The sequence below is a fragment of the Ambystoma mexicanum genome, chromosome 1p (genome assembly GCF_040938575.1).
Source record: "Ambystoma mexicanum isolate Mex_15411 chromosome 1p, UKY_AmexF1_1, whole genome shotgun sequence".
NCBI classification, from domain to species: domain Eukaryota; kingdom Metazoa; phylum Chordata; class Amphibia; order Caudata; family Ambystomatidae; genus Ambystoma; species Ambystoma mexicanum.
This window is the reverse complement of record NC_090921.1, coordinates 358,223,745-358,246,541: the sequence shown is the minus strand read 5'-3', so window position 1 is coordinate 358,246,541 and position 22,797 is coordinate 358,223,745. Positions and strand designations below refer to the sequence as shown.

Sequence of the window (22,797 nt, the reverse complement as noted above, 5' to 3'; positions counted from 1 at the left end):
ACTCCATCCCCCCGCGTGTACCCTCGATTTGAGCCCTGGTCTCTTGTGACAACTGCCTGTATCTCTGGATCGTAGAAGGGTTTCCCCTTCATAAGATTCTCTCTTGCCCACCAACGAAGACTCTGTACTAGTGTAGTGAAATAATTTCTCCTATACATGAGGGGGCCTGGTCTTTAAGACTGAGTGAAAGCATTGTTGTGAAGCCCCATATACTTTGGGCATATGTTGATAGGTGAAATACGAGGTAACTAACATAGCCAAAATCCACATTACAAAGACTAGAGAATAGTAAATTAGATCACAACATGGTGAAACACACATGTGTTTTCCTTCTTAAGTGAGGACGCTCTTGGGACCTCACTAACAAGCTCTGAGTCAACTAGGTCAAGACCCATTTGATCCACTTCCAATGACTTCCACAAGCATCCACCCTACCCAGTAGCCCACAATAATTGTCCATTGGCTAGTCCCATTGTAATCCTACTCCTGCTTCTCCCTCGCCTCTCAGCCTTTTACTTTAATTGCCACCATCCACCATCGTCTGGGTCACTCCGGGATTGGTCATAAAATGGCACTATCCGGACAAGCCTTGCTGCCGTAAGACCAATGCGGTGCTGATAGGCGCAGCATAAACACGTTTTAACGTAAATGTAATGAGCAAGTGCTCACTTTGCACTTCGGTTCTCACTAGTAAAACAGGTCCTTACTTCAACTACGAGAATCCTTATGAGGTCCTCACATGTAATGAGCAGCCATGTTGTAATGTTTGTGTGTGTTTGCTGTGTGCGTGTGTGCATGTTTCTATGTGTGTGTCTTTGTTGAGAAGTGAGACATTTTTATTTATGAAAAGCTAAATTGTTGTTTTTTCCCCTGAATCTGACTGAGAATTAGAGTGAATTGGAAAGAGTTTACATACGTGTTTGTGGATTGGGGGGGGGAAATGGGGCTTAAAAGAAGGGTGAATATTACACAGAGGTGAGTAATGAAGACACACGCAGGGGAGTAAGTGGAGGTACATGTGGCGACAAGCAAAATGTACAGATACGTCTGAAGGGAGTGGGGTGGTCTCGGTTAATGGGCAAGCTGGACCTGTCTGAGGGGGGTAATCTAGTGGACATACTAAGGGCCGAACATCAGTGAGAGATTGTACAGTCTAACACAATGGTGGGAGTTAAATATATAAAAACTTCTTTTAAGATTATACATGCATCATTGCCTTTGCCACAGGCTCTGAGGCAGAGGCGTTGTTAGGGGGTGGAGGACGGAGGGGGCTATAAACCCGGGTCTTTTGGTTGTAGCCCGGATAGAAGCTCAGGGGTTACAACCAAAAAGGCTAGCCAGCCCCCAGTCCTGACAGTCCCAAAATTAGCGTAGCCCCATATCTTTCCCAGACCTAGCAACACCCCTGCTCTGAGGTCAGACTATTCTGATTTCCACAATTGTTGATTTCTTCATACGATTGCCACCTTATAACTTTCAGCCCTTGAGTGAGGAAAACGCAGGCATATCAATTGAACTGCAGAGACTCTCAGAGCAGTTTCAGTATTGCACCAGTGTGCCTCCTTTTTGAGCTCTAGCAGAGGAAGGTGCTACCGATACCCTTGTGGACAAGAGGCAGATTGCAGACCCCCTCTGTGACCTTGCCATTGCTCTTATTGACCACTGGGTGTCACCATGCAGCAGGATTCATCTGCTCCTCTCACAGGAGTGATTACCATAGCATTAGTGATGCCCTGTGGAAGCATCAGGGGCATCACACCGACAGTAAGCCATTCCCCGTACGTGTGACCACTGCACAAGCAGCTTTTCACGCCCAACATTCATGCACGAGCTGTACCCATTCATGCCCTCCCCACAACCGACCGCACTTCCTTACCCGCTTAGTTAGCTGCGTATCCATCATGAAATTGTGAACATGTTTTTCAGCTTTGGTCAGCTCTAACTTCCTGGCGACGACAGCCACCACGAGGGCCGTGCACCCGGCACCCTGGGGCAAAGGGAGGGAGAGCAACAGTGAACAGATATGACAGTCCTGAGGGTACATGTGCAGAATAAGCCAATCAGAATCGGTCACAAGCACTTAGTCATTTCCCAAATGAGGCTCCCAAGACATTCTGGAGGGCGTCATTAAGTGATTCTGACCAGAATGTGGCTGTCCACAATAGTGGAACCTGAGCAGCCATCTCCTCCCCTCTCCCAGAGCAAAGGGAACCATGAAAAGAACCCCAACAAGGAAAAGTGACTCTGGATGAAAGTCCTCCCAGGAAAATAGGGCATCAAATACGGAAGGCAAACCAGGAAAGTGGGAGCTATGAACGGATGTGCAACCAGGAAAACCGACATTTGGATAGAGGTCCAAACAGAAGAATTCAATCTGTGGCTAGTAGATGAACAAGGGAAGCCAGTGTGGAGGGACAACTGGAAAACTGGGTACATAAAGGGAGATGCAAAAAGGAAAATTGGGATTATGCACAGATGCTCAACCACAAAAATGTGAGGAATGGAAAAAGGGGTATCGGTACAAGCAGGAAATTTGGAATCCCTTTCTGGAACATGGGAACTGTGAATGGAGGTCCAAACATGGAAACAAAGGATGGTGGCCCAACAGGGAATACAAAACAATGGACAGAAGGTTATCCACCAAAGGATACCACAGATATTGAGACCCAACAAGAAAATGGTGAACTGCAATTTAGATCAACACAGGAAACCCGGAACAATGAATGGAGGCACAACCATGAAAACAGAGTCCATGGACAAAGGACTAACCAGCCAAATTAAATATATGGGTGGATGCCCAGCAACGAAATGCCGATGTATTGATGGCACAGGGGTCTCACTATGAAAACAAACTATAGACAGAGGGAGCAATGGAAAAAGTGGGAACCATGGAATGGAGATTGGGGACTATTAGCACACTTCTACTGAGTTAACCATGAATATTGGTCCAAAATGGACCGGATGTCTTGGGGAACAGAGGCCTGGTTCTCCAAGATTGTGCTAGGAAATTATATCGGCCATGGTGGTTGCTAGGAACTGCCAGAGGCATTATTTGTGGAATGTTAAAAAACACCTTTAGAATGTTCAATTACTTTCCCTCCTCACTGATATTGGAAATGAATCATTGAGGATTCATGTTAACTAACAAGGCACTGACTTGGGGACATGACTGACATGATGTATGGGGCAAGGCATGAACTGTTCACTCCTTTCATGGAACAAGATTGGTTAGGGGTTTATTGAGTGTTGATCATGTCTAATTAGACATAAACTGGATTCGCCGGACCTTGTGACTCCTACTTTACTATGTGTCTAGACACATTCCTCTTTAGACAAAGTGTCAAAAGTTGTAGGAGGTGGGGACAGTGCCACTATCTAGATGTTTTAAATGGTGCAGGCATTGCCACGTGCTATTGAATGCTCTCTGGACAGACTCTTACCCAACCCGCCTGGATCATCCTCATCCACTTTATCTTGCCACTTACCAGGATTTCAGCAGTGAGAGTTGTGAATCCTGATCCATTGAAAGAGAGGGTGGGGGCTCGAGCATACGAAGAGTTAGCAACATGTTTCATGCAGGTAGGAGGGTAATGTACTCTCTGATGAGGAGAAAGGGTGCAAGTAGGCTGTTTGGAAAGACTGTACAGGAAGGATCTGGGAAGGTGTCAAGGAGCAAATTAGATGGAAGGGAGTTTCATGATTGAGCTGCTTGCCACATCGCCAGGACAGAACACCTCCATTCCAGCTTACCATGATTCCCGTCAGCAAGCAGACGCCTTTGCCGCAGTAGGTGTGCGGCACCATGTCTCCGTAACCGATGGAGAGAAATGTGATCGAAATCAACCACATGGCCCCCAGGAAATTGCTGGTGACTTCCTGCTTATCATGGTACCTGCCGGGGTCAAAGAGAAGAACACAACACAGGTCAAGAGTCTGAGTCACCATCATTGGATACATAGCCAGGCATTCATCCGTACCCCACCCCTTGGAAGGGATGCATGTGTTCTGATTGGAGAGGGGGTACATTTCCTCTTAGAATGCACGCTCAGCAGCCATTGTGACGCAAGCTCAATGCAAGACCTCCTGCGCGGGGCCAAGCATCTGTCATGCACCATGGATCGAGCCAGTTGCATGGGGTTGGATCTAATAAAAAACAGTGCAATGTGATGTGCATTAGCGATAAATCACCTTGCACTCTGTTGCTGCCAGTAGTGTGTGTCCAGTGTTTTCAGTATCAGAACTTTGCATTCTGGAATGAATGCCCCACAATTAGATCCCAAAATATTTGCACAGCCTTTTCTTTCTCCATGTCTGCACTTTCCTCGACATGATAGTTGTAATGTATTACAATAATTTCTTATTGGTGCTCAAAGGGCAGGGTAAGAATTAACTGGGGTGGGAATATGTTCTGGTTGAATATGAATGGATGCTCTCTTTGTGGATCAGTCATCATTAAACCTTATAGCCCGCCTGAGTTGCACCATGAACCCAGGGTAATACTTGGTCCAATGCCAGTGGGAATCCAATGCCATCTAATCATAAGGCTGGAAAATATTCCTGAATGGATTCCTGCAAAATGTCTGGAGCCACTAAGCAAAGAACATTGAACAAAAAGCAAAACCCAAACGATTATTTCCTATGAACCCCATGATGGATACTAACTTCCCATCTCATTTTAAAACATTGACAGTGCTTTTTAATGTATCATTGTTTATTCCACTGTAGAAATACACAGTTTCAATATTATGAAATCATATGAATACATATTCATGCTCAATAGTCCAATAAATCCATCTTGGCGCATAATATGCACATACCTTTACATTGCCAGTGGCAGGTTCTCATCTTTATGTCAGACACCACCAAAAACATTTTAATTACTGTTGAAAAGGAGGTTGATATGTTTCAGCTCATATTCATCTGTATTTGCCTTCTTCAGGACATCTTGTTCCTTGTCTCATTATAATTATTTACCTTTACCCTTAATATTGTACTTCTATTGTGTCACTTTATTAAATTATGGCTTAATTTCTGTATAGTTCTCATTCAATTTCCTGATTTTTACTTCCTTCAAACTGGAAGGAAAACATTTTCATTACCAACTATGTAACCCACAAACTATCTGTGCACTTGTTATCATACTTCGAATTTCCAGTCTCAACTCGTATGTGCTAGGAATTGTATTTTTCTTCTGAGAAGGGGGTTTATAGGTCACATAGGTTCATTACTAACTCCGACAACCTCACTCTTCAGGTGTTATTTGCAATAATATTTTACACTACGAGCCACAAAAAAATGGAATGATGATGGCCCTTTGGTATAGATAACAGCACGTACAGTGAGCCTTACCCGAGAGACAAAGGATCCAATATTTGGAAATGGACAATACTGAGAATATAATTGATTTGTCAGTACACTAATGCATGGCACCTTGCAGGGTTAACTGTTTCAGGGTCAAATTTTGACTAAACCATATATTTGCCCTTATAAGTGGAATTATATTTAGGACAGGACTAAGGATTATCCAAATTCAAAGAGTAAGCCAGTGTACAATACATTAGCAGATCAAAAAAAAACTACAATATTGAAGAACATATTTCTAATGAAAACAATAAAGGAGATGCCCTGATGAAGGCCAGAATAACACAATTAGGAGCCAAAACATGTTGATTTTCTTCTGAAACGTTTTAGGTGGAAATCCAAAAGTATTTTCACAATATTCATGTACATTTTTAGTCAGTATTTTTACAAATAATTTGAAAGCACTGTCAATGTAAGAATGTGGGATGGAAGAAAGTACAAGGTGTTGCATATGATGTTCATTAATTTGTAGAAAAATTATTATTATTCTAAACTGATTATCTAATGTAAAGAATTGTTGAAAAATTCCGGATTTTCATTTCTGAATTTCAACAGATCTCAGTGGGCATCCCCATGTACAGAAATATTGTGTTCTCCGAAGAGTGGTGATACAAGCTCTCTATTGTCTATGCTCTACACTGCTCTTGCAATGAGCACCCCCTGTGATAATAAATACATATTGTATAGTTGAAGGAACTGAGAGATGAAGATGCAGGTATTAATTGATAAATGATCACATTGCTGATCACCATATACAAATGCGGGGTGGCGTGATTTTACAGCGCACAGAATTGCAATGAGAACTCGTGCAAATTCTGTTCATGTAGTTGCACATATGTGAACCTACCCCCGTTTCTGCAGAAGCTAAACATTTATAAATGTAGCTCACTTTTTGAATTGTCCTGGTAAGGTGCAGAGCTCATTTGTGCTTCTATTTCAATTTCCAATTAACAATAGTTACACACTTGATTCTCATTAAAAATAGTTTATTTTTATTCATGTGAGTGACTATTTAGGTATCTGCACCGAGAACAATTACTTGTAACATGAGCATTTTTAACTTTGTAAATTATTCTGGCATAACTATTACTTATCTGACATTTAAATCGTCGCCTGAGATATTTAATAAGAGGCTGATGTTGCTGACAGTATGATCAGGTGCAGCACTCTCAGGACGGGGTCTTTTATGTTCTTTACAAGACATGTCCATCCTGGCTCAGAAAGATGGCGCTAGATCACTTGGTCTCTGAGGGCGCGTCAGGGGGCACAAAGCAAGATGGTAAATCTATTACGCGTCCGTGCCATTGCAGGGTGCTTTACTTAACTTATTTCTATGTAACCCATGCAGTAAATATCCTATGCGACCCCCTAGTCATAATTAACTCCAGATTCATACAGGGGTCGTAGAGCATTTACTTGCAAATGTGTGCGTTGGAAAAGCCACATCAAGGACAGATCAGGGACCCAAACACACAGCATTAGCGATGCGTTGGACAGGCAGGGTCACTGTCAAGCAAAAGAAAGAACCAGACCATTCTAAAGTTCTGAAAAGCCAGAACTCCTCACCTTTGAGCGTTCGGCCAAAACCATACCTTACAATCTTGTCCTGTTCCAGGTTTCTATCGTTCCTGAAGACCTCCATTGCTATATCAAGTGAGAATTAATTTTATCGATTGAGTTTATGGCCGAGGGGGCATTTGGGAGCCCACACTCACACTGGAGACGTGAGTTGTTTGATTTTTCAAGGCTGAATCAACTCACATTTGCCTACTATAAATAAGGCCTATGACATGACACATTGTGGAAGAGACGCACATTTCCCTAACCCCTGGTCTGAAGCTGGGAGATGCCTAATAGAGCGCTACCATTTCTGTTTTACGGCTACTATTTAACTCACCCCTGGAGTCCAATGGAAGATCGGGATTTGCTGTCCGCCAACATGGCTGTCATGACAAATCCGCTAAACCACAAATCACTCAGGCCGATCTCTTCAAACATATGTATGCACCCTTTCGCTCTCCAGATCATTTGCACTACAACTCCCATCCGTGCGAGTCAGCATAGTCTATGGTCAGGGTTCATGGAAGTTGTAGCCCCAAACCTTTGGAGAGGCGCCGTTTGCAGACCACTGCCTTTGAATATAGAGCAGGCATGCTTCAGGCTAGATGTTACACTAGGAGAGGTGGCGCTAGTTTGACAACTCCACTCCAGGAAAGTGCAGAACTGGTGAAAGTAATGGGTGACAGCTAGCAGGTAGCCTTTCTCGGCGCAGATCGCGTTGTACATTCTCTAGGTTATTTCTATAATTTGCTATGAATTTCTTTATTTTGTCTTTTTAGCAGGTATCAGACAACTCTGTCCTGGACACTGAAATACTGCTGAACTACGTTTTGCACATGCACTTTTCTCATAAGAACGTTTTACATCAGATGTCTACACTTTGTTGCGCACCAGATGTTCTGGACTACTACACCCATAATACCTCCACATTCGCCATGCTAGCCAGGACTGATGGGGGTTGTAGTCCAAGAAATCTGGTAAGACACATTTTTCTGACCCCTGTATTAGGGTCACAATGTGCTGATACCTTTCAGCACACTTTCAGGCAGAGGAATGTAAAGCATTGTTATCCAGTTGCAAAGGCAGAAGGGTTGTATGCGTACACACTTTTCCTTTTTACATTATCTATCAAATGTTTTTATATTATTTTCCAGGATCTTTGACCGTTTTTTCCTATTGCATAGTCTTATTCTTTTATTTTTTTGTTCACATAATACACGAATAATGGAATTGATAACTATTTGCATCGCCCTTCCTAAACACCCAAATGATTTCATTTTTACTATTGCTTTCTGCACCTTTTTTGCTGCATGTCCAATAAGTACGGGGGATTTGAAAGCGCTTAGACTGATCAGTATTGTTTTAGGGCTTTTTGATGCAACTTTATGGACAGTTTCACCATCTTCAAATAATGTTAACATCATGGTGTCAAGGAGTTTAATTGTACATTGCATAGTGCTAGTAATTCCTTTGAGAGCTAGCGTGCATTTAAGAATAATGTTAGCAAGATAATATCATTACCATCAACTGAAGGGCTTTTGGAAAGTCCTGGGGTCATGGTACTGGAGATATTGCTACCTGAATCTCAGCCTTGCTGTCTAAAGGGGCCTTGTTGGAAGGAGGCAATGCTAATATAAAGATAGCGTGGTCAGCGTTGGCCAAGACTACACTGTAGTCCACAGGCTTTGTCTGATCAGCGTGTGTCAATTTAATTAATTTCTTCTGGAATGCAATGCTAATGGGCTGAAGTTGCATGACTACATCCTCCTGCAATGGTTTTCATTTATACCCTCACGTGCACTCATGGCGCCATGGTGTGTTGGTGGAACTGGTCCAGGGTCTTTGGATCTTGCACAATATATCCATAGATTTAGAATCAAAGGGGAGTTCGGGAAGATATTCAGGAAAGGGTGAGAGGGTGCGACTGTGGTGAGATTGGACCCGGCCAACTAAAGTCAGAGTGTAAGCCAGAAATCACTGAACGGGAGCATCGATGAGGGAAATGAAGAGGGGTGAATGAAAGCCTTCTCCTCATGTCAGTTCTTTCTCTGAAATTGAAGTCCTGAGTTGGCCATCTAAACATCCAAGTGAAATATTTTAAGACTCCTCAGGCTACCTACACATGAAGTCCAACCCAATGAGGGGCGAGTCCATTGAGCATCATGTGTATGATCCCAGGACGTCAGCCAAAGGAAACTGTGCCAATTCACAAAGTCACATGGCTGAGATCTGTGAACTGTATAAAGTTAGGTCACGAGTATCCGATCAGTTGTTATTTATGAAGGCCGAACCTTAGCCCGGCACTTCCGGACTCAGGTACAATGGTCTTGCCCTCCATCGCATGCCTGGAAATACGTACCAATCTCAAAGACACTACGCCATTCTTGGGCCCGCTCCTGTTAACCCCCATTCCAAGATGATCGATGCAACCTTAAAATCCGAGATTGACTTTTTTTGCAGTTATGTTTATTGTTTTAACATAGATAATTTTACAATTCATGGCAATAAGTGTTTCCATCAATCATTTCCCCTTCTTCTAGGATTTCTTCCAGGTTATTTATTTTCTGAAAAAAATACTGCATTCCCATCTTTCCAAGCAATTAAGAATCTCTTTAGTTTGGCATCATACTTTTTCTCTCTGAAAAATGTTTGGGACCCTAAAATAATATTTTCTTTTTCAATAACGATCACCATCTCTAATTGTGGAATGATTTACTTGGATTTCAGGGATTTCAGGAGTAGGCTATACAGATCTCTGAGATCTTTCATAGCGAGATATAGTGACTATGTATGTGATCTCTTAGGCCCAGAGACGCAGCCTAATGCCCTCCCGATGTTTTGGACTACTTCTCCCTTGATCCTGCCTCGTGTACTATGCTGGCTAGGGCTCATGGGACATGTAGTCCAAGATATTTGGAGATGCAAAGTTTCCAAAACGTCTTATTTTCGTGTATGTAGGGGTTTCATTAAGTAACTGGATGAATTCCAGAGACTAGCTAATTCACAGAGCAGAACGTCCTTTAAACGGGTGCATGTTGCTAAAAGACAATTTGTTTGAAGCTACGCACTCACTATAAAAAAAAAAATAATAAACTTTATTGTAAATGGGGTGAGGAATTTCCTAGCATAAAATACCCCCTTGGAAAATGCTTAGACTATTGGGACTGGCATGAACATTTTGTTCATCTTGGCAGCTTGAAAAGATATCAATTTGTTCAGAATATACTGTATATGTTTAAGAGGTCACAAGAATACCAGAACCTATGTCCTTTGCCCAATCTTAGGAGATTTATATTACTACTTAGAATTTACCATTTGCCAGTTCTGGCGGTTGTTGCTGTTGTGCGCCAGATCCCCAAAGATGAACGATTCTGCTGAATATGTTTGAACAAAGCGGCCAGAGAATCTGCCAAACATGTACTTACTGAATGCCCCAATCTGGGAAAGATCTTTATGAAACACTATGGCAGTTGAGTGCACCATTTGGAGTCGATTAGAGAATCCACCTTTTGGTACCAATGAACCAATACAGAAAATGTAAGTTTGTATATGTCCTTATTCAGAGTGTGGTCTCTCGCTGAAAAGCAGTGGAGCACCAATAACTTGACTTCAAGAGGGCTTAGGCTTGAATGAAAAGATAGTTCTCAACTCGTCTTGATTATAGGATTTTCTGGTACGACTTCATTTGAGACATGCAGGTGAAATTAGTCTAACCAGTCAATTAACTAACTAATTAACCCACGAACTAAATCTAGATAATGAATTCTGTAAAGGTGGATTAACTGTTTGCCTAACGATAAGATTGCCCGACTGTCTGATTCTCTGTACTGTCTATATGGATCGTTGTTATGCAAGCGTTAAAATGTCTGATAATTAGTTGAATGTAACTTTCTTTTTCCGTGGATTTTATTTCTTTTTATCTGTCAGTTTGCATAGGTAATTCTGATTATAATTATGGAAATTAATCCTATGTAAATTCTGTTTTCGTTTTTTTTTTCTTATGATTTATTATGTGTAAAGTTGTCTTTGTAAAACTGTATCACATTAAATAAAATAACTAAATAAAGTTAATAAACTTTACTCTGCTTTGACCAATAAAATGAACTAGACATACCTTTCCGTTGTGTCATTATTCCCCCTGCTTTCGAAGTTTGCCCAGGAAGAACACGTAAGCTCACATAATAATATTAACTCTAGCCTCTGTGTTTTTACCAGTGACTAAGGTTCTAACTAAGTGGCATAAAATTGAACAATGTTTCACTTATTGACCCCCTTTTGCAAACTTTCTTTGTAGGAATAAAGGGTTTTGAAATGATCTCAGATCTACTAAAGAATATCCTTTCAATTTCAGCTCATGTGGGGTAAAGTATGTGTGCCCATGTCAATGAGGTTTTGGAAACATTCCCGAGTAATGGGGGTCTAATTTGTGGTCAGGTCATTTGACAACTGATGCTTTGCAGTAGATCAAAAGACTTTCTAGCAAAACCTGTAAGATCTCTTGCCCACAAATGATGCCCTCTGTCCATGGCCTTACACTGAACTAGTGAAGGCGATGCTGCGTATCATGCAGTGGGATCAGGGACTAACATGTAATGCAGAGCGTATAACACAAATCGGTGCATGTGCACAAATCACCTCTGCCATCCTGCCACAATGATCAAACTGCTGCACAACCGGCCGGCAGACCCGGCTGTCTTCCATTCATTTAGAGACATGATTTTAGAGTATATTGCCGGAATGCCAAGCAAGCTGTGGCAAAGCAGGCATAGCAACTGGGACATTCCACTTGCTATGTATGATACATTGTAACAGGATGTGCTGGGGCTGATCAGAGAATTGGAACAGGAGAGCATGCCTGCTAGGCGCCAGGTTTCTTAGCAATCTGAAAAATTGCTCCTGAAAGGAGTGCCAATGTCTAGAGTTACGACTGAAGCCCCATTTTGCAGGCAGATGCCTGGAATGTTAAAACATCCCACCAGCCCCAGCACATGCAGGGCATGACTCAATAAATGCATTCATGCATAGACGTCTCCTTCCGTTCCACCTTTGCAGAGGTGCAGGCATTGCGCAGGTCATGGTTTCACCAATATTGATTGGTAGCAATCAGCCAGTGAGAGAATGAAACACCGCCTATGCACGTCATCAGCCAACAGGATCGTAGGGATGGAAACTTGCTCAGCCTATTGGCTCGACGCTTTCAAAAGACACCATTCATTGGCTGATGACAGAACACAACCCAAACCCCTGATGCCCATTACCCATCTGCAGCCCCATCGTGAGAAGGAGATCGTGTTGGGGTACCTTCACCTGCCAGGATGTTATTACGCATTGTTTGATCACTGGAAAACGTTCACCCCCCTCATAAATACTGATGGCCAAACGTGAGACACACGCACAACCCTACAGTTCAAAGGTTAAAAAAAATGCAAGAGGTCACAGCAAAAGAGTGAATGGATAGTAATCCAGATGGAGAGGACATTCCTGCAGCACCGTTGCAGACCTGGCAAATATTGCAGCAGTTTCTTCTGCAGTCTTGCTTTCACAGTGCATGCAAATAAAGTCATTCCGTAAAACATTCCTTTAGCAGAAACTCAAACTTGATTCAAGCAGCGTGAGGCTTGGAATTTAAGATGGCTGCCTCCCCATGTACAGTTTGTTCGTTCTTACTGAGCCGCGTCCTGCCAAGTCTTGCCCGCTCCCTGGCCCCGGGGAGGGATGCGAGAACCTTCAGTTGCTGGGCGTGGAACCTCTGTGGTGTGGCCATAGGCCGCGGGAATGGGAGGAGTGGAGAGAGAGGATCTCACTGCCACCTAGTGGTGAGGAGCGGGTACAGCGGAAATTGCAGGTTTATTGGTGGAGGGTTCAGCAATCCGTCAATTAATTTGAGTTAAGGTATCCCAGGGCCTAAGATTCAATGCATGCTCATGTTACCTCAAATGCAATCATTCGTCGCCATTTCCACCCACTACCCCGTGTAACATTTCCAATTTAAGGCATGCACTTTCTTTAAAAGGAGATAATTAAAAAGCAGTTATTGTTCTCTAGTCCTTTTAGAATATTTCACTGAACAGCTCACATAGATCTGATATTTAACCTTGATAATAAGGGGGGAGGGAGTTTACCACAGTAGAAAACAACCTCTTCACACTAATGACAATAGGCCTCCCCTTAAAAGTAGATACATTGTATTAATCACTCGTGATCAAAATAGTACAGAATACGACATGCCCCTCCCCCAGCCCCAAACTAGGAGATATGTATAGACCATGTGGAGAAACAAAGCCACCCACTGATGCCAGACAGGGAGATGCACAAAGACCCACATTTGCACCATGAGCTAATTTCACCTGCTGTCAATGTCATATGCAAATGGGACGGTACACAAAAAGTGAGCAAATCTCCGGTCAAAAAGACAAGCAAAGTGTTTGATCATTTCTGTTCGGAAATGGTGTGTAAGTGTAAGGGAAGTGATCCACTTTTGGAGAAAATTGTTGAAAAAAGTGACATTTGTTTTTGCGGCGTTGCCATTTCCCAAAACGGACAAATGCCAGGTTGAAAGAGGGGCCAATTGCTTGAAGAGCAAGTGCTTTTATTTTTGTGTGAATCGGAAACTTATGTTTGAAGGGGTGGCACATTTTTTCATTGCCCAGCCATTGTCACTCCTGCAGATACACCCATTTTGCCTATTCAAAGTGGGTGTTCATTTAGGTACACCCCTCACCATTCCTTAGGCCCGATATCTGTGTGTGCAAAAATTGTACACACACAAGGCAATTTTCACACATGCATATTTCTCTATGAAGTTTACAATTTTGCTGGATCCCGAATTTGAATGGTTCCAATTGCTGACCCGCAATTATCCGTGCCAAATTCACCGTAACTGTTCCTTTCCTTTTTCACTGAATGGTTGAAAATAACCTCTCCTCATTGGTGCAGACAGTGTGCATGCTTCATAAATGGAGCTATTTCTACAGCGTATGTGCACACTGTACTCGCACCACCTGCGTTAACCACTGGTAGATCCCAGCACGATCTGTGTCGAGGGGCTTCCCCAGGGCAGTGTCAAAAGATTGGCCAAAAAACGCACTGCAGATGTTGGTCATAATCACAAAGCATTTGTTTTTTGGTTAGCCGTGCACATGTTGTCATTGTTCAGCAATTTATCTGGTAACACAGAAAGTGTGCACAAGTACACCAAATATTCGAATTATTTAAGGATCTATTTAGGAAGGTGTGCAATATTTTTTTTAAAAATATATATTTCTTTCGAAGGAAAAACATCAGGACAAAGGAAGAGAGCCGATGTTTTCCATTTACCTATTCATGGCAATTATAAGTAGTATATAGTGTATGTAAAACTCGATTTAGGATACTGGGAGTAAGTCAGCAATGTGGGCGAATACTATTCGTGTAATGTGGAAAAATTCACACCATGTGCATATAAAACAAAAACAATGTACATTTACACCGAAAAGGTTGCTATTGCTGGGTTTATGCAAACCCACGCTTGTGAAGAAGGCACAGCATGAGACATCCACAATGTGAGGAGAAACAGAAACAATTTCGCTTTCATGTCATTCTGGATTCATAAATTCAAATGGTGCATTCTGGATTCATAAATTCAAATTGTTGAATTGTTGAATTTTGGAACTGCTGATTTGAAAAAAATTAGCAAATTCCATAAAAATGTTTGAAATAGACATTGTCAAATTCAGCAAAAAAAAAGGCTATTTGCACCCCGACGGGATGCTTAATTCTATGGAAGATATTTAAAATGTGCAATTATTCTTGGAAATCGGTTACGTTTTTGTTTATCTTTTTATAGTGCAGAAGAACTTTCGTTTTTTCCCCACTTAAAGGAAATGATGTCTTTGCAATTATTCAGCAAAGTACATTTTCAGAATCATTTGTATTTGTAGTTATTTGAAGAACAGGCATTTCAATTTTAATCAGAAATGATATAAGTACAGTGGGTGGAGACATTGCCCAGAAGGCTGCCTGCACATAGCACAGAGATGAGCAAGGGGTGAGCCAGTTAAGGGGATGTAAAACAAAGTGGGACATAAACCAGGGACAATGCAAAACTAAAAGACACATTATATATAAGAAAACAGATGACTTACAAAGGTAACACTAACCTAAGGGGCAAGAGTTTCAAACTAAAGAGTTTACAAATATATACAATTGCACTATTAAGCATCGCTAAAGGTACAGAGTATTGGGGAGAGAGTGGAGGAACTCCCTCTTTAGCAAGAAGTGAAGATTAAGCCAAGCTTTAAAGAGATCCACTGCTGTTCTGGCGTTGATTGTGATTGGCAGCAGGTTCCAGCTGAGTGGGGTGAGTAGGAAGAATGAGCTGAAGCGAGAGGATGCACGGGGGGCAGGTGACTAAGAGGTTGAGGGCAGAGAAGGAGCAGAGGGAATGAGATGGTGAGTAGACAAAGATGCAATCAGAAAGATAATGGGATGCAAGACCAGTGATAGCGTTGTAGACTGGGAGAAGGTATTCCAAATACAAGCTGCTGTGCATGGAGAGCCATCCAAAAATGCTCTGCAATTTCTATGGCCATGCAAAATTTGTCTCCTAAAAAATAATGAATTTGGTGGGAAATAAACACTGCAAATTTAAATTGATGAAGGAGTTACTGATGCAAGCATTTCCTGCAAAAATGTTTTTCAGAGTGAAACGTCATTTTAGGAGTAATTGAATAAAAACGTTTCAACACGTGTAATCAGGGATTATTGAAATTATACTTGAGGAATTTTAAATTTCTGGTCACATTTAGAAAGGAAAAAATAATTATGTTTTCTATGAGAAGCTTAGATTTGCCGCCACCCGTACACACACACACTTAGAAGGGAAGATGGCACAGACTAGAGACAGAGAGGAGGGGGTTGAGTCAAAAGCTACCCAGACTACAGGCGTAACATAGGGTCACCTAGTTTTTGCAGTAGAGCTAGGGAAATACTAACTCAAAAAAGGGACAGAGAACAAAACCCAGGAGTGTGGAGAATCACAAAGAAAAAGGGTGTTGTTTATTTTACATTAACAGAGAACAAAAGCAATTTAACACACTGCGCCTCGGCGCAGGAAAAAGAGAGAAAGCACTACTAGACACATAGTAATCGGCAATATTTGTGGATTAGTAAGCATAGTGATCAACAATATTTGTCTATTGTTTGTAGTTGAAATACATTTTACATGGTTTAACATTGTCTTGCATATGTATTGTTAGAAGTGGCAATACATTTGACATTGTCTAGTATCGTCGACACACGATTTATGTGTTTCTAGGTCCGGTATTTAATTGCTGGAGGCAGTGGCTGTATAGGTTGGGACAGCGCTGCTGAGATGTTACTGAACGGTCATCTGGAGAGGTGATTAAGGTCGTTGATCACTATGCTCACTAATCCACAAATATTGCCGATTACTATGTGTCTAGTAATGCTTTCTCTCTTTTTCCAGCGCCGAGGCGCAGTGTGTTAAATTGCTTTTGTGCTCTGTTAATGTAAAATAAACATGTGATTCTCCACACTCCTGGGTTTTGTTCTCTGTCCCTTTTTTGAGTTAGTATTTCCCTAGCTCTACTGCAAAAACTAGGTGACCCTATGTTACGCCTTTAGTCTGGGTAGCTTTTGACTCAACCCCCTCCTCTCTATATTATTTACCCTCCTGAGTCAAGCCCCTGTACAAAAAAGAGGGTCCGCCCTATTATTAATACTTCACAAACTAGAGACATCCATATGCTCGGGTGGTTCTGCAGTGCAGAGGCGAATACACATGTGCTGCCCCATATCTGGATATTGAGTGAAATCGCAGTCATCAGGAATTGATGCAGGGGACGTACAAAATAATTTTAGCCCCAGTAGAAGCCATTTCCATGATGCAGCAGGAATCCATTCAAGTGAAAGAAATGACCGTGCATAACGCAACATTACAAAGCTTGACCTACTTTCCATTAGGAACTCAAAAGATTTTCTGGCTGATGTGCCCAAATTTCAAAGAAGTCAACTTCCAGGGTGGTATGCCCAGCATTTTTTACTGATACACTCATGCAGCCTGATGGAAACAGACGAATGAGGAGAAGGATTTATCAGCTACTGAAACCTAATGCAACAGCCCAATCATTCCCAAGAATGGCCTGAGATATTTACAACAACCTATATTTTCAGCAACTTCCAGTGTTATGCAGACGACACTCAACTCTTTTTCAGAATTCCTGCTGACTCACTCACACCTTCTTTCATCCCTGACTGCCTGTCTGCCATCCAGGCTTGGTGCTCTTCCAGTGATCTCTGCCTCAATGCCAGCAAAACTGAGATCCTTCTGATTGGGACCCCCTGCTCCATCCTTCTTCCCTTCTCTCTGGCCTCCCACCTTGGGCTCTCCCCCTGCTCCTTCTTCTGAAGACAGAAACCTTGGAGTCATCTTTGACTCCTTTTTAACCTTCCTCCCTCCAACTCAGGACATTGCCAAGAAGTCCCACTTGCAACTCTTCCTTCTCAAAGGAATTCTCCCATTTCTCACTTTCCCCCAGAGGCTCACTGTTACCCAAACCCTGGTTCTCTCTAGGCTTGTCTATTGCAACGGCCATGTCCTCAGTCTAACTTCTTCCAATTCAGCTAAACCAGAATAGAGCAGCAAGACTTATGCTTGGCCTTAAGACCGGGGACTGCATCTCTCCTGCCCTAAAAGCCTCCACTGGCTCCCGGCTGCTGCACAGATCAAATTAAAATCCCTCTGCGTCATCCACCAGGCTGTGTGGAGCCGGGGACCACGCTACCTGCAACTCTCTCTTAGCAAATACTCTCCTTATAGACCCCTACGCTCCTCTGGCACCAACTTTCTGTGTGTAAAGCATTTTGATAAACAGAGAGAAGGAGGCTGCTCAGTTTCCTCAGCTGGATCCCTCCTCTGGAACAGCCTCCCCCTCCGTCTGCGTCTTGAGCACGACCTTCTAAAGTTCCAAAAGCACCTCAAGACCCTCCTCTTTTCCTCCTCCTTCCCTTCCTCCTTCCTCCGTTAATCCCACAGTTGATGTTATTGGTGTCTTGGACCCTTATGCATCCTCTGGCCCTCTGACCATTCACACCCAATCTCCCCAGCATCTGTCTTCCTCAGCCTTTCTCTAGGCACACCCTCAGCACTGGAGATTCGCACTTTCCACCCAACGCGGCTGCAGGCCGCATAGCACTTACCATACCTTGCATTTCATTGCGGCTCACCCTTCGAGCACGGACACCACAGCACTTACCCCACTGCCCTCTTCCTTCCTGCTCTTGCACGTTCTGAATACTCACAAGGCATAATAGTTACAGCCGTCGCTTCCCCCTCTGTATTTTTTGTATTGTACTGCTATCCCATGTTCCCTGCCCACTGGGTTATTTGAAATAAAATATATTTCCTGTATAAGCGCCTAACAAGCAAACAATAAATAAATAAACAAATAAACATGGTAGCCAAGTCGGGAGGATGCAATGAAGATTGGCAGAAAACTACAAACTGACTTGCTTCAATCATACACTGACTTGTAGACGGCATCAGGGCGGTTTGTAGTAGGTTCAAGAGCTGCTGGACAACTTGCTTCCCGAACTATGCTCCATGTCGACATTAAAATGCACTCTGTTTCAAACCAGTAAACATTTTTACTGTCAATAGGAAACTTCAACCCTTCATAAAACATGTCTTAATTTGTCTGGTGTATAAAAATGCATACATCCTTGATCAGGTTTGCTAAGGTAACAAACTAAAAACGTCCCCTTATTACTTAACTTCTAATGGAATCAGAAAACATGGCGGACACCTTCGAAAAACAATATCAATTAACGTACATGTTTTACTTTAAAAAGAGGCCTTATTCCTGATGTTGCGTTTGTGAAATTTCCTGAAGATTGAGAGTTGTATGAACACAAGATGTGAACATGCTTTAATATAAACATTTACAGATAGTTAGACATGCAAGTGCAATACTAAGCACCCACCAAAACATTGATGACGCTCTCATATGAGGCCTTATGTGTGTTGCCCAAATAGTGTGACGTGGGGTCATAAGGTATTTTCACCCCCACATTCGCAAGTTGCACCTCCGTAGCCATTGGACCAGGGCAGTGGACAGAAATGAGAGAGAGTCAGAAAGCTACCCAGCATACTAGGTGTTAAACAGTTCCGGCCTGACTCTCAGTGGTTGCATTATCTCCACATTATGAATAGGAAGGCCGTGGTGAGGGTGTAGCTGCATTATGTGGCAGGCCAACCATCCGCTCGGTTCTGTCCTTTGGGGTGGCTGGTCATTCTAATTGCGGAATGTTGCCCGACAGCGGTTCTCCAAGGCCCTATCCGAAATTCCCACTCGGCTCCGTGCTACAGGACTACACCAGGATTGGAACTTTATAAGATAAAGAGACACGATTACTAAATGTATGTCCTTTTTCCTTCATTGTATGTCTTCAAAGGGTTCTATGTTTATTCATCCACAGTGCTTTTTTTCGATGTTTTTATTTTTGCCGACATTTTCTTTCTTGAAAAAACTCATTGAAAATTGTGTTTTTTGGGGAGGTTCCCCCTAATCACCTTCACGTTTTAATTGAACACTATTCCCGATCCCCCACCCCTAATATACCCTTACACACAAGCCCCCTTTTTAATGAGTTTTTTCGAGAAAGAAAATGTCATAAAAAAATCCAACGAAACAAACACTGTCGATGAATGAACTTCGTACCCTTCAAAGTTATTTCTCTTACAAAGCTCAGGGTTCCTGGGCACATTTGCCCCGGGAGGATAGCTCAGCGGCAACGTGCTCGCCTTGGAAACAAGACGACACAAAGCAACACAGGTTCAATCACCGGGTCCGCGCTTAGAAACTTCTGGGTATTAAGCGTGTTATAAAAACGCAACTGAGACCTATTCCTGTAACAGCGCCTCGATGCCCCCGGGCTGTGTGAGCGCTTTAAAAATGCCAAAAAAAAAATCCTTGTGCAGAAAGTGGGTCTAAGACTACTGGAAAAGGCTCTTCCAGTGGGGAGATGAAAAATGAGTGAGCCCCGAGTCAAATCAAGGAGCAAACAAAGGACAGCGATAAAAAGGGTGCTCCGATATCCCAGGAGAGGGTCTGTACTAGGCATGTGTACAGCCAATGGCTGGGAGCAGTGCAGAGGATTCTTCAGGTCCCTCAATCTCGAGCCAGCTGGAGGCCACTCAATGGGGTTACACTGCCGCAGACAGTTGATGAAGTCCCCTGAAGTGAGCAGTGATGGGTGAAGCAATTGGACCGCGTGTCTAAAGGCCCAGGCAGAGGCGTAGCCAGGATTGTCTAACAAGTGGGGCCTGGAGCTAATGTAGTTTGGCCCACCGCAGTGACATAAACATCAGTAAATGCCCACACAGTGCTGAGTGGGAATTTACAGATTTTGAGTGGGCCTTGCCCGCTCAGGCCCGACCCTGTTGACGCCTCTGCCAATAGAATAGGGAACAATGAATGGGGAGTCTGCCATTCGGCACGGGGCAGAGGCATGCTGTATGGCGAATAGGTACGGACTACCAGCAAGAGGCATGGAGGCTCCGGCAAAGGATGTTGGTAGCTGCAAACGGAGTCATAATCCGCAGTGGAATAAGAGGGAAGTGTTTATTATTCTCCTCTGATTTCATAAGGCACGGAGGCACTTGAAAAAGGAAATATAACCGCATTCGGAAACGTGTGATTTGTAAAGCGGTGTTTAAAAACAAATAATTCAAAACAACGTTTGAAATATTGGATGAATAAAGCTCTATGTTTTGTGGAACGGTAATTAGGGCAGGGCAATATAGCTTTCTTGCGCCTAGTTTGGGTATAATCAGGAATTGAAATGTGTGATGGTTTGCAAGGCAGAGATATGATATTAAATTTTATAACGTGCTTAATACCCAGAGGTTTCTAAGCACGGACCCTGGGATCAAACCGTGTTGCTCAGTGTTGCTGTCTTGCTTCCAAGGCGAGCACGTTGCTTCTGAGCTATCCTCCCGACAGGGAAAGATGCAGACCGCATGGCCAGCAGCGGACTACAGGAACAAACAGAGAGATGGAACAACAATGAGTGGAACAGGGAGGAAGGATCCACTAGCAGTAATAGGGATACAAACAAAAGGGGGAACAAAAATAAGATTAAGCCTCAAACATAGTTAATCAGGAACAAAAGCACTTGCTGGGGCACGAAGAAACAATGTCTGGCAACCATCTTGGTTCCAGTCAGGGCTAAACATGGGAAACTAACTTAACCCATAACTGCTTTCTATCCCCTGGTCTAACCAACTACCATGTCACCTCTGGGGGCCATCTTGGAACGGAGATCTCTTTTTGATGTAAATTCAGAAATACCTAGGACTTCTACATAAACGGTGTTCCCACTGTACTGTCTACCTCAGTTTCAATTATTCCACATTCTTCAATGCCTTTTTCTGTTTCCTAAGCTCTTGACAAGCTCTTACAAGAAACTGAAACTAAAAGGGATTCTTGCTAGGGGAAACGATAGAGCATGGTATGGACGTCAGCCCAGAAAGTTTCTATCTCTCTTTGTTTCAAGGGCTGTACCCAGATCACCATACCTCGCACAACCTCCATTCCATTTAAGGTAAGTGTGTGACCAGCATATAACTATGGACAAGGGGGGCTATCAGGGAGAGGCCCCCACAGATCATCTTAACTAATGAAAAGGCTAAATCGATCACGCAAGAACCCAGTAGTGGTTGCCTTCAGATGGGCTATTTAGAGTGAACTGTCAGACTAGGCACTAGTAGAATTGTAAATGGCTGCATATCACGACACCCTACGGCCAAGGGCTGTATTTCTATGGGCGCCAGAACAGGCTACCCAATCACCTTTGCAATAGCGTTACCATTTAATATGTACATATTATTTATATCGGATCCACTGCAGCTTACTAGTAAATATGCCCAAAAATTAAGGTTTGCATGGCCAGCACTTGGCTTTCAGAAAGAAGGCAAAAGACAAAAGTGCCATAATGTTAACCCCTGTTGTCTGTGCTGTGTTTGTTAGACACCTCCATAGTTGTCACTGAAAACCTACATGTGTTTGATGTCAGTATGTGTTAGAAATAAGTGGAGAGCCTAGATGGCCCCAGTGCTGTTCCGTAATGCGGTTCCTGTACTTAAGCAATAATCACCCATTGCCATCAGGGCCTGAGTTAAAGGTCTGTGCATAGCAACGGCCTTTAATGAGGGTCCCCGGTGCCATTACTACCCATTCCTGCTCATGGGGGTAACCCGGGGTGCTAAGACCAATCTATTTTCTTTCAATTAACGGATCGCGTGGCGGCGTCCCATTCATTGAAAGAAAATACGTACACAAGATGGCTGCCAGGGCGCTGGAAGACGGGGCTCCAAGCGAAGCCCCTCTTCGAGTTCCATGGCGGCCCAGCAAGAAGACAGAGTGCTGCAGTAAGCAGGTAAGTGCTTCGGGGTGGGGTGGGAGTGGGGGGACAGGAAGATAGATGGTAAGGGAGGGTGGGGTAGATGGTATAATGGCAGTGCAGGGTGGGTGCAGCAGCCGTCAGCTTGCTTGAAACGTAGGCTTGGATCGTGGGACTCAGCCAGTGAGCCAAGCAACCTGATTGGTTGCTTCCCCCACCCCGGCTGCTAATGGTGGTGTGGTATAACTGGGGGAGTGCTAACATAATAACAAGACAGCACCCAGTGCACTGTTTTGATGCTCTCGCCCCTTTGTTCACATAGTAAAATGAAATAGCTGCCATCTGTCTATGCTAGGCGTTTTTATTGTACAAGGTTCACTCTTTTTGTGACATGTAGTCCCTGATAGTGGTCTCTGTGGGCGAGAAATAGTTCTTTCGTGGTTGCTGACCCCACGGGGAATCTGCTTTTACAGT

General features: G+C 43.2%; 1 protein-coding gene across 2 annotated transcripts in view; it reads right to left on the bottom strand.

Annotated features, from left to right (window-relative positions):
* KCNN1 (potassium calcium-activated channel subfamily N member 1) overlaps window positions 1–22,797 on the bottom strand; it is a 742,449-nt gene that overhangs the window by 171,789 nt on the left and 547,863 nt on the right. For both annotated transcript variants that reach the window (XM_069648788.1, XM_069648798.1), the window contains exons 5-6: window positions 3,751–3,892; window positions 1,877–1,987 (exon numbers count right to left, since the gene is read on the bottom strand). In XM_069648788.1, coding sequence (XP_069504889.1) covers window positions 1,877–1,987; window positions 3,751–3,892 — 253 coding nt within the window. The remainder of the gene's footprint in view (window positions 1–1,876; window positions 1,988–3,750; window positions 3,893–22,797) is intronic.